Source organism: Staurois parvus, unplaced genomic scaffold, assembly GCF_062004578.1.
Source record: "Staurois parvus isolate SC_StPar_1 unplaced genomic scaffold, SC_StPar_1.0 ptg000973l, whole genome shotgun sequence".
In the NCBI taxonomy this organism is placed as follows: Eukaryota; Metazoa; Chordata; class Amphibia; order Anura; family Ranidae; genus Staurois; species Staurois parvus.
In genome coordinates, this window is record NW_028318769.1 from 861,779 (window position 1) to 873,881 (window position 12,103).

Genomic DNA, 12,103 nt, shown 5'->3' on the forward strand with positions numbered 1-12,103 from the left:
TCACTTTCCGAATAGTTTGGGTTCGTACCGCTTTTAAGGGGGGTCCTTGCACTCAGATTCTCTTACCTCTGATTCTTTCTTCCTAACCTTTTTTTTTTTTTTTTTTTTTTTTAACTTCTAACTGTACTCCTCCTCTTCTCTTTGCTCTTCTGTGATGTTATCCCCCCTCCCCACCCCTACCTTCCCACAGCTCTCTGCTGCGATTTACCTTGGCCGTGTATTTTACTCAGGTTCATCTCGCTCTAATTTGGGCGTGTTCTTGTTGAAGGCTAATCTGTCTGTGTTGTTGATTGTTTTGTATATTTATCAATTGATCCCCTGCGAGGGTCTTTCTTTTCTAACTCATTGCTCTTTATTATTATACAGGATTTATATAGCGCCAACAGTTTGCTCAGCGCTTTACAATATAGTGGGAGACAATACAGCAACAGTACAGTTCAATACAAGAGGGATAGGAGGGCCCTGATCCTCAGAGCTTACAATTTAGGAGGGAGGGGCTAGTGGTACAAAAGGTAGTAACTGTGGGTGATGGACTGGTTGGAAGAGTAGAAGATTCCATTATTAGCTGATGGCAGGATAGGCTTCCTTGAAGAGAGAGGTTTTCAGAGATCGCCTAAAAGTGAACAGAGTAGGAGATAGTCTGATAAATTGGGGTAGAGAGTTCCAGAGGATGTGGGAGGCTCTGGAAAAGTCCTGGAGACGAGCATGGGAGGAGGAGACAAGGGAGCTAGAGAGTAGGAGGTCTTGCGAGGAGCGGAGAGTATGGTTTGGGTGACATTATTTCTTCAAACAAGATAAAAGTGAAAAACCAATAAAAACTATTGTGCAAGAAAAGCTCTCCAGCATTCTTTCAGACACCCATGAGAGATTTATTTCAAACCTGGACTCCTTGGATCCAACGTGCCCATCCTTCTATATCAAATAGGCAGCTTTTCATTACTAGAATGACAGAGGCTCCATAACCTGTGTCCGAGTGCTTTTTATGTCCTTCTTTTACTTCCTCTTCGATCTTCTTGTTGTTTTTTTTCTACAGGATCTCCCGCAGGGACAAATTGCGGATAGTCCCATGTAACCCTTGGTTCCATTATATACTTTGTGTATTTTATATACTAATATTCCACTCACTAATGCTTGATATCGGGAAATAGATGTATGGATCCTCATCTGTTCCACATGCTGATCCATTGACATAATGTGGTCAATGTAATTCTTGACATACCATTTCCTTTATCACTAGTTACAGTTTTATTATTCTGTGCACAACCGCTTTTGGTTTGTTGGCTCTTAATGTACTCATTTTGCCTGTCCACGTAATAGCGGTTGCAATTGTATCCTCTAAAATCACAATTTTTTCAAATATAAATTTATTGAAAGTGAAGATAACTTCACATCACTGGGGTATTGCTTCAAGCAGGGTGGATTTGATTTAAATCAAACTGATTTAAATCACGATTTAAATCACTAGTCAGTAAGGCTTGATTTAAATCCTAGTTTTCTACATAAAGACTAATTCTTGCCGGTATAACTTTAATATACAAGTAGATGAAGATTTTTAGAATAACAACTTTTCATATTAGTTTTTTTATCCCCAGTTTAATAGGTTAATCATTCATATTTGGACAACTTTTCTGTTGTACTTAGGAAGGAGAAAAATAATCATTACCTTAATAATAACAATTTAAATAGATTTATTCAACTGAAACAATAACATTCCAGCATCTGTGATTTGCTTAAACATCCATGTTTGGTAACTAATTTGGCTAAACAAAATATATATATTTTAGGAAACTTAGACTGTCAGCCCCTTCCTCCTCCTCACACTGAGCTTCACTTTCTTCTTGTGCAGATCTATTCCACTCCAAACAATCAGAAAAATATTGTTTCTATTCTATTCACTGAACTTCTTGAAACTTGGCACTGAAGGGGTTGATTCTGTATTCATAGGTTTGTAGAAGTTAAAATGAAGGTCTTTTTCTTAACTCTGTTCATGTTAAAAATTAAACATATACAACCTTCTTCTACATAAATAAAAAAACTAATCTTTATTTCATGATGGAATAACCTTTGTATTGTAATATATTTTCCTCAAAAATCATTTTATTTAAAAAAAATCTGATTATTTTTATTTTTTTTATCATTGATTTTTATCCACCCTGGCTTCAAGCCTTGCTGCCCTCTTGGACTGGGGGTGTCTTGAAGCCTAGCTAGTGCTTTACCCCATGGTATTTAATAGAAATCATCATAAATTATACTCCCAAACAAGAATTAGAATTGCTCGTGTTACTTGTCTGTAGCCCAGATTTTTCATAAATACTTTGGGATAATGCACTCGGCTGGAGTGCCCTCTTTTTGTAATTTCTTAAAGGAGGGAATGTATTGGACCTTTGCCGTGTGATCGCTGAGCTGAGACTAAGCTGAAAAGCTTTTACCCTGTTTACATGCAGCAGAGAAGGCTCTTTGCTTTCCATGGGGAAGCAGTGGTCTCTCTGCAGAGGTCTGATACACCCTCCTTCTGACTCAGAACTAGTTTAATTAGCAGGGAACATGGTAGCAGATTTTTTTTTTCTTTAGGCCTTCCTCTTTAAGGGATGTGCCAGACCTCTGCAGAGAGACCACATCCTTCACACACAGAGCAAGTGTCCTATGCAGCATGCTGGCAGGAAGCAGGTTTTCCTAATAAGGCTGTGGCTACTTTTATTTTTTTTTACTTTTTCTTTAACTTTATCAATACATATATAGCATACAATATATATAGAGTGCTGTTCATAATGCATACAGAAAGTAACAGGCATCATGTCTGCATATGTGACATAAAGGAAAACTCAATTCAAAGAAAGAAAAGATTGATTTGGATGGGGGGGATATTTGAAAGTGTGGGATGGAGATGTTTGATTCAACCAACTATACTTTATAGTGGGCAGAAGGCATGAGTACAGTCTTGATGAATTGTCTATATGAGCAACAACGTGGACGAGTTGATATTTGAAATCCATGTTATATGAAGAGGAGAAGCGGCTGTGAGCGTTTGGGAAAGATGGGTGACATGCAAAGCTGAGGCTACTTTTTAAAGAAAACTACCAGATACGAGTTTGCACGCCTTTTTGTTTTGTTGCACTTGGAATGTGTTTGGTGGATTTAAATTACAACTTCAGCTGGGCTTTAATTCTTTCACTGCCAGTTCTGTAGTTTGTATGGACCTGACAGCCAGGGGGGGTTTATGCACAATCTGTTGGCTGCAGCCACCAGGATTGTGCATAAAACAGGCCGGAAGACTCCTGCATGTCAGATGGAAGAAGTCGGGAGGCTGCAGTGCCACCCAATGGCTGCCACACACCCCGGTAACAGCGCCACCATCATGTATTCTGGGCTCCATGGGCCCGGGGCTGACATGGCGGGTGGGAGGGGAGAGAGAAGTGGACACACATCCACTCTCCTCCCCTTCTTGCTGTAACCCGGAAAGCAATGTATTTGACGTCACAGGGTCATCCTGTCCCTTTTTGTTCTATCCGGGGAGGAATGCATTGTAATACATCCAGTGGAGCCCAAACGAGACATGCAGCGTCTCTTAGACCCTGCATGTCTCATGAAAGAGAACCTGTCACGTAAAGATTTATCACATAAGGGACTTTGTGTCCCCTACGTGATGGGAAAAAAAGTGAAGCATTTTTATTTTAATTAAAAAAATAGTTACACCCAAGAACATAACATCCCACCCCCACATATACGTAAACGCACACGTCTGAGGTGCCTATATGTCAAATGTTGATTGCGATACCCATGTTACATATCGCTGCGCACGCCAGTGTGAGAGCAAAAATTCTAGCACCAGACCTCCTCTGTAACACTAAACTGATGACCTGTAGGAGCTGTTGAAGCGTCATCCATAGAAAATATCGGGTACTGAAGTTTGTCACTATTTTATGGGTGCGCACACATTTAAGGTTTGATATGTTGGGTGTCTGTTTACTCGGTGCAACCTCATCTTTTATATTTTAACAAAAATGTGGGTAATTTATTGCATTTACTTGCCCTAAAATTCACTTTAAGTGTGTTGTGTTTTTCTTTTTTCTTTTTTTTTTTTTTTTTTTTTTTTTTTTTTTTTTTGTGCTGCTTTGACCTTTTGCAGTAATATCATGTGATGCAAAACATTTGGAACTACCACTATTTTATATTCTAGGGTGTAGATAATAATAAATCTGAATGCTTCTTTTCATCCCAGGTGCATGACCTCCTCCATGCAGCTAAAACACATCGCTCTGTGGCCAAAACGGCGCTTAACGACCGGTCGTCTCGCAGCCACAGTGTTTTCCAGCTGAAAATTGAGGGCGAGAACAAGCTAAGAGATGTCCATACATCGTGTAAGTTTCTGCAGAGGTTAGGAGTACCAGGAGAGACTTGGTAACTCAAATGTACTTACTACAACCAAATGGCTAAATACACAGATGAAATGCATAGAAGGGGATATTTTACCCACCAAAGGATGTGTTTCTGAACTTGTTTTTCTGAGATTTACCGCACAGCCCTGTCTGGCAGGCCAGGGGACCAGCATTTACTCTGCTGCTGTTAGTGGTATTAAACCCAAAAGCAAACATTTTATTATATTACAGCTTACCAATTCCTAGCTGTGATGGCTGCATTCGTTTTTGGGTTTTTTTTCCTTTGCTTTCACCTGGTGATTCAGCAAGTAAGTTGGTAGTTTTTCAACAGAACAAGCTCTCCTGCAAATGTATCGGTTAACTTTAGGACCGCCATGCACTACGGAGGGGCGGCCCGTACAGGCACAGTGATGTACCGGTATGTTGCTGGCCTCTTCTGGGTACAGGGCGCACACCCTGCACTCCAACTCCCACTGTGATTAGAGACTGCAAGATTCTGTCTACAGGTCCTGGGTATTACTGATTGGCTGTGTCCAATCATAGGTCAGAGCTCTGTGTTGACAATCAACCTAGGGCTCTGTGCAGAGGAAACAATCGTTTGTTTGTTTCTGCAAAGTAGGGAGAAGGAATAAATAGATTTTTAGGAAAAAGTAGCACATGATACACACATTAACACTTGTTAGGCACACAATTAACCTCTTGATTACCCCAAGATCTTAATGCCTTTTCAGCCAGTGTCATTAGTATAGTGGCAGTGTATAGTATTAATAAAAGAAAACGAATGCAGTCACCACAATGAATGATTGGTAAGCTGCCCCCTAGTAAAACACATCTTGCACATAGTTAACCCTTTGATCGCCTTTCACATTAACCCCTTCCTGTCCAGTGCCATTAGTACAGTGTCAGTGCTTTCTTTTATTTTTTTTAGCACTGATCACTGTATTGGTGTCACTGAGGATGTCAGTGACACCAAGTTAGTTCCCCCCAGTGTCAGAATTCCCGCCGCAGTCCTGATAAAAGTCACCGATCGCTGCCATTACTAGTAGAAAAAAAAAATCCCAGTTTTATTATTATTGTACAGGATTTATATTGCCAACCGTTTGTGCAACGCTTTACTTTATCTATAGCGGTCCTAAGCCTGATTGATCTTGCTGGGAGCGAGCGTCTGGACCGGTCGTTATCAACTGGTGATCGTTTAAAGGAAACGCAGAGCATCAACACTTCACTGTCCACCCTGGGGATGGTTATCACCTCTCTGTGCAACAAAGTGAGTACATGCTGTGTTGCTTTGCCTGTGTATTTAAAGTAGAGCTCCACCCAAAAGGGGAAGTTCCGCTTTAAGCCTTTGTCCCCCGCTCCCCCATTAAGGATTGGCACCTTTGGGGAGTGGGCACCTGAATTTGACAGGTACTCCCTCCCACTTCTGCTGCGATCGCCTTAGGCGATCGGAAGCGGAAGTTGTACTCCCCCCCCCCCCCCCCCCTCGTAGTCTTTTGGGGCATGTGACAGGTCCTAGAAGACTACGGGGCCATTCAAAAAGCACAGTGCTTCTAACACATGCGCAGTGGGCACCCGGCTCTGAAGCTGCAAGCTGTCACAGCCGGATGCCCACACTGAAGATGCCGGCGCCAGGGAGAGAAGACGGCCGGTGAGACCAGCCATGGTGAGGACACCACTGGACTGAGGAATAGGTAAGTGACTGTCCTTTAAAAGTCAGCAGCTACAGTTTTTGAAGCTGCTGACTTTTTTTTATTTTTTTTTTTCACCTGGAACTCTGCTTTAATTATGCATGAAGCATGTACATGTCCTTGTCTTTTTTTTTTTTTTTTTTTTTTAATAATTTTTTTTTAATGGTTGCCATTAAAGCAGAACTTCAGGTTTTAGTTAACTTCCTATCCACCCTCATACTTAAAAGAAAATCTAAAGAGATGTATAGTATGTGTTTACATTCAACCCTTTTCCCCCAAGGGTCTTTCAGCCTCTCCAGTGATTTCACAGGTCCGTTTACTTCTCCTGCAGCTGGTGGCGGTCTTTTCTCATGCACTGAACCCACGACACGTAATGACACATTAGGATTAGTAGTTTTCTGAGCCCAGGTTGGGGCTGATGCTGCACCTCCAATGGGGGGAGTGTGCGCATGACACTCTCAGCTGAGGGAAAGGGAACTGAATTGAAGTGGGTCGTTCCACCTGGTGGTGACCTCTGATCTGGTGGCAGAAATGACTGGTGGGGGACAGCTATGGATTGAAGTGTAGGTGTTGCAGTGAAAGCTTTTTATTCCTGATAATGTTGGCCTACGGATCTTTTGTTATAAATGAAAAAAAATGAGTTTTACTTTAATTAGTATGTATTCAGAATTGCACTGTAGGGGTGACCTTTCTTATTATCCCTCTTACAGGACTCCCATATACCCTACAGAAACAGCAAACTGACTTATCTTCTACAGAACAGTTTGGGAGGAAACTCAAAAGTGTAAGTTATCTTTTTTTTTTTTTTTTTTTTTCTAGTCTTTCTTATTCTAGTGCAACATAAGGGCTTATTCACATGGCCGAGCTCCAAGGTGCATGACCTCGAAATCAGACCGTGTGCATCCGGGTCTGTGCACCCTTCCCTGCATGCCTGTCAAACTGCTGCATCTCCATCGACTAATATAGGCTGCCTGCATGGAGCTTCATGCTGCTCCCAGGCAGGGGCGGACTGACCATTTGGCAACTCGGGCACTGCCTGAGGGCCTGGGGTCAGTAGGGGGCCCCATGAGATGCTCCTGGTACCTTTTTCATAGGCTTTTTTGAATTTGGGCAAGGACACAGGGGCCCCATGATCCCCTATTGCCCGGGGGCCCCATGAGTTGTCAGTCTGCCCCTGCTCCCAGGTGCAAACAACTGACTCTTAGATCCTATCTGGACCTCAGTCTCCATGTGAATGAGCCCCGTCTGTGCAGCCGCCACATCTCCATTGAGCAATGTTGGCTGCCTGCATAGAGCTCCACACTGCTCCGGAAGTATGAACAGCTCTTTGTGGTGTATGGGCCTCTGCACCCCCATGAATGGGCCCTAAAATCTGTAGTTTGTTTGTTTGCTTTTTGGGAAGAGGGGACTCTCATTTGATTACCATCTAATTGCTCTGTTCCAGGTTGATGTTTGTGAATATTTCTCCTTTAGAGGAAAACTTTGCAGAATCTTTGAACTCTTTACGTTTTGCCAGCAAGGTAAGCGAGTCATTTTAGTGTTTTCCTTCTGGTCTAACACCTTTATTTTGATGCATAGTTTAGTTACTGGGTTTTTCTGCAGATGTTCTTCACTGGCATCTGTCCCCTGGTTGTTTAGGGCTGCTAGTCTTCGGCCATCTTGATTGGCCAGTGCGGGATGACGTCACTCCATGCAGGTGTGCAGTCATTCCACCACACAGACCTTGTGCTGGAATGTAAACTGAACTTTGCATGTTCATCTCCATGTACATTTTACAGAAGACTGTACGCATGCAGGTAGGTACATTTTAATGCGGAGGAAGAGACTATGCATATATTTTTTGCAGCAAAGAGCCTGCCTTCCAGTTTTATTTTAGACTTTACACAGAAATTTTAGGAATCGCATAACTCTTTAAATTGCAACAAAGTTTCCGCTGTGACATCATTTTAGTTCACGAAAGTTTTGAGTCTTGTTTATGGTTCAACAGTTAAAGGCACAAGCCATATATTTTACATTCACAAGTAGAAAACGAAGAACATATAAAAACTCACGGGATGAGATGCATAATATAAAGTAAAAGGTCATGGCAGATCTATACGGCATTGTGTTTTCCGTAGATTATCCTGAAATTTAAATGAAAATGTGCCCATATGGGAGATCCTCTTGGGCAAGCCAGGAAGTTATTTATGCAAGATGGAGGAAATTATTGGCAAAACTATATTGTGCAATATTGTACTAAATGGGAGATGAGAGAAAGAGGGGAAGAAACTGAATGTAGAAAATAAAAAAGGAGAAAGAAAGAGGTGTGTAGGAAAAGGGTTCCCAGAGGTGGTGGAATGGGAAGGGGTCTGCATGGCCTGGCTGAGCACCCAACCCCATACGGGATCATTCCATCTACAAAGAAAGGACGGTGCGATCAAGGTTCATGTGACGATTGTAGGAATTTTAGCATGGGTGTCGTTAAGTATTACGGAGAGTTGCTTGTGCACCATGATGACCATCATTCTCTTATTTTACTTTGACAAAGTTGATGGTTGTTTGTGACATCATTTTGAATTGCTAGTAGATTTTTTTTTTTTTTTTTTGCTTTTGCTTGGAACTGTTCTAATTTGGACAGATGTGATTTGCCACAAAATTCAAAGCGATTTACTTTCTAATTTGGTTGACAACACAGTGGAGAAGATTTACTAAAACTGGTGCATACAGAATCTGGTTCAGCCGTGCATAGTAACCAATCAGCTTCCAAATTTTATTGTCGAGGCTTTTGTAACCTATTACATGCTACACCCATATTCGGGGTGTACCATTGTTCTGTCTCTCCAATCTAAGCATTGAAAGTGTGATCTCTGTAACTTACAGTTGTGATGAGATAGCGATAACTCCAATCTCGGTTGGATACCACAGTCAGTGACTCAATCGAGATGATATCTTGTGAAGTTTATTCCATAAGCTTAGAGAATCTTACAACAATGAACATCGGATAGGTCAAAAGATCATAATGTGACTTGCTTCATGACATGAGGCTTGCTGCAATGCATTTCTGGGAAAAAAGGTGGGCTATCTGTACAGCATTAACTAAACCAAAAGAAAAGGAGGAGCAAAACAAAATATAGAAAACACTTAAAGGCATATGACAGTCATGTGAAACATGACAACCATGTTACAGATGCATCTGCCCCCGATCCCTCGTTTTCACTGCAAGCAGCGGATCTTCTCTGCCCGCCCGGCCGCATCATTAATTCAGAGTTCAGTGAATGTGAAAACTACAAGTACTGACAGCCTTTGCTGCTGTCAGCTTGTAGTGTAATTGGTTCGTTGAGTCTTCCTGACAGTGTGTTAACTTCCTGCTCATACGAGGTGTGAGGTGACAGCTTACACTGACAGTCTGCAAGAGCCCTGCATTGCACCTGCGATCTAATGATCGCGTGTTCAATGCTTTGCAAGCTCACAGTAAAAAAATATAATAATAATAAGTGCATATTATTTACCTGCAAAAAGATGTAAATCTTTTATTATTCTATTTAGCTGACGTTAGAAGATGATTGGTTGCTATGCACAGCTGCACCAGATTCTGTGTGCTCCAGTTTTAGGAAATCTCCACCGAATGCTTTTTTTGCTCTGAAACTGTCAGCCATGCCTGCTGGACTACAGATCTCTGCCTTGCCCTGCCTCTCTAAACGCATATATGGATTTCTCTTTCCCAGCACAATGATGCTGCTGATTCGACTCCAATGTGCCTGCATGTACTCTGTGTAGGTAAATGGCTCTTGGGAAGTGTAGTGCAATAGGAGTGGAGCTCTCAGCAGCTAGTCCTGAAAAAATTCAAAAAGCCTGGTTATGACATCACAGACGGAGTAAAACATTTTCTTAATCACTACAAGAAAAAAGTGAAAGAATAAAATAATGCTGGGATGAGTTTCAGAGAGGAAGGGGGAGGTTTGGGGTTCATGTGTGTTCCTAATTATCACTTCTTGTATAAAATGCAGAAACCCGGAATTATTTTTAGTTTGCTCTGGTATTTAGCCCTACGGGGATTTGGAGGGGGTTTGTTGGCTTTGGGGATAATGTAAAAAAAACAAACTATATCTTTTTGATTGCAGGTCAACGAATGTGTGATTGGCACAGCACGGGCAAACAGAAAATAATCGTCTCATCTTCTCAACCACATGAAAGCATGAATTTTAATATGTATTTTTATTATACCCCGGACCATAGCCTAGCATTTAAAGTAAACCTGTATTGTTTAGGATTTATGCACATGGACGCATTTGCCCACACAGCATAAAGACCAGGAGTGTTTCAGCAGCCAGGAGGCACTGAGGGTGGTACATGCAGCCCGCTGCCATCAGCCTGTCAAATCAATGATAGGCTGAAATAGACAGCAGCTGTACACACATCTGAGTGGTACTCTCGTACAGGGGCCGTCCGTATGCATGCAGGGACGCATGCCCCAAATGCAGAAAGTCTTCGTTTGGGACGTACAGCCTTGTACATGAGTATTGCTCAGATGTTCATACAACCACCAGGGGCGGACTGACAACTCATGGGGCCCCCAGGCAATAGCGGATCATGGGGCCCCTGTGTCCTTGCCCAAACTCAAAAAAGGCTATGAAAAAGGTACCAGGGGCATCTCATGGGGCCCCCTACTGACCCCGGACCCTCGGGCAGTGCCCCAGTTTCCAAATGGTCAGTCCGTCCCTGACAACCACTGATTATTTCATCCGGTCATTGACTTTCACAGGCTGCTGGCAGCAGGCTCTCTATGTACCACATGTACCTCCTAGGCACCAAAATACTCACAATTTTTACATTATATGGGCAGATGCATCCCTGTGTATGAGCCCTATAAGGCAGTATTTTTTACTTTTGTTGCAGAATTGAAATGTCCTGTATTGTATGCAGAATGAGCAAACAGAAAAAAAAAATGTATCCATCAACAACAGGAGAAAATGACTTTAATATGTATATTTATTGTACCCTGGACCAATAGCCTAGCATTTAAAATAAACCTGTATTGTTTAAGATAGCGTCTTACTTTTGTGGCAGAAGAGGAAGTCTTGCATGTTTATGCATATTCTCTGCAGCTATTAATTCTGGTTTTTAATCTGTTAAAAAAATCTTTATCTTTCTACAAATATATAAAGGCTTTAACCAATAAGGCCAAAGCAAAGCAGGAAGTATAGAAACCCACATTACCCAATCAGGATTCATCTCTCCTGGACATCCATGTGCTGAAATACTCTTGGTCCGCTTTGTGGGCATTGTGTTGCCTTGTTGAGTGAACCCATTACTGTTTCATATTTCTTTTTTTCCCATGACAGCTATAACGGCAATCTTCTTATGGTCCGTTTTTGTGCTTTAATTTTTATGGATGTGTGTACATATGTAAATATGCGTGATGTGTTATTGTAAATAAATTTGCCTTCGTTTATTAGTATCTGGAGTTTTGTGTCCTAATAATAATATTGCTGTGGGCAATTCCCTGTATGAGATTCTGCTTTTCATCTTTATTTCAGGTACTTATATAACGCCGTCCATTTACGCAGCGCTTTATGTGTGTGTGTGTGTGTATATATATATATATATATATGTATATATATATGTATATATATATGTGTGTGTATATATATATATATATATATATATATATATATATAGATAGATATGTGTGTGTGTATGTATATGTTGTGTGTGTGTGTGTGTGTGTATATATATGTATATGTTTGTGTGTGTGTGTATATATATGTATATATATATATGTATGTGTGTGTGTGTGTGTGTGTATATATATGTATGTGTGTGTGTGTGTGTGTATATATATATGTATATATGTATATGTTGTGTGTGTGTGTGTGTGTATATATATGTATATATATATATGTATATGTTGTGTGTGTGTGTATATATATGTATATGTTGTGTGTGTGTGTGTATATATATGTATATGTTGTGTGTGTGTGTGTGTGTATATATATGTATATATGTATATATATGTATGTGTGTGTGTGTGTGTGTGTGTGTATATATGTATATGTTGTA

At 41.1% G+C, this 12,103-nt stretch overlaps 1 protein-coding gene across 2 annotated transcripts in view; it reads left to right on the plus strand.

Annotated features, from left to right (window-relative positions):
- KIFC1 (kinesin family member C1) overlaps positions 1-11,501 on the plus strand; it is a 33,280-nt gene extending 21,779 nt beyond the window's left edge. For both annotated transcript variants that reach the window (XM_089657178.1, XM_089657180.1), the window contains exons 13-17: positions 4,220-4,358; positions 5,504-5,643; positions 6,775-6,848; positions 7,509-7,584; positions 10,165-11,501. In XM_089657178.1, the coding sequence (XP_089513304.1) occupies positions 4,220-4,358; positions 5,504-5,643; positions 6,775-6,848; positions 7,509-7,584; positions 10,165-10,209 (474 nt within the window). In that variant the 3' untranslated portion in view covers positions 10,210-11,501. The remainder of the gene's footprint in view (positions 1-4,219; positions 4,359-5,503; positions 5,644-6,774; positions 6,849-7,508; positions 7,585-10,164) is intronic.
- The last annotated feature ends 602 nt before the right edge of the window (positions 11,502-12,103 follow it).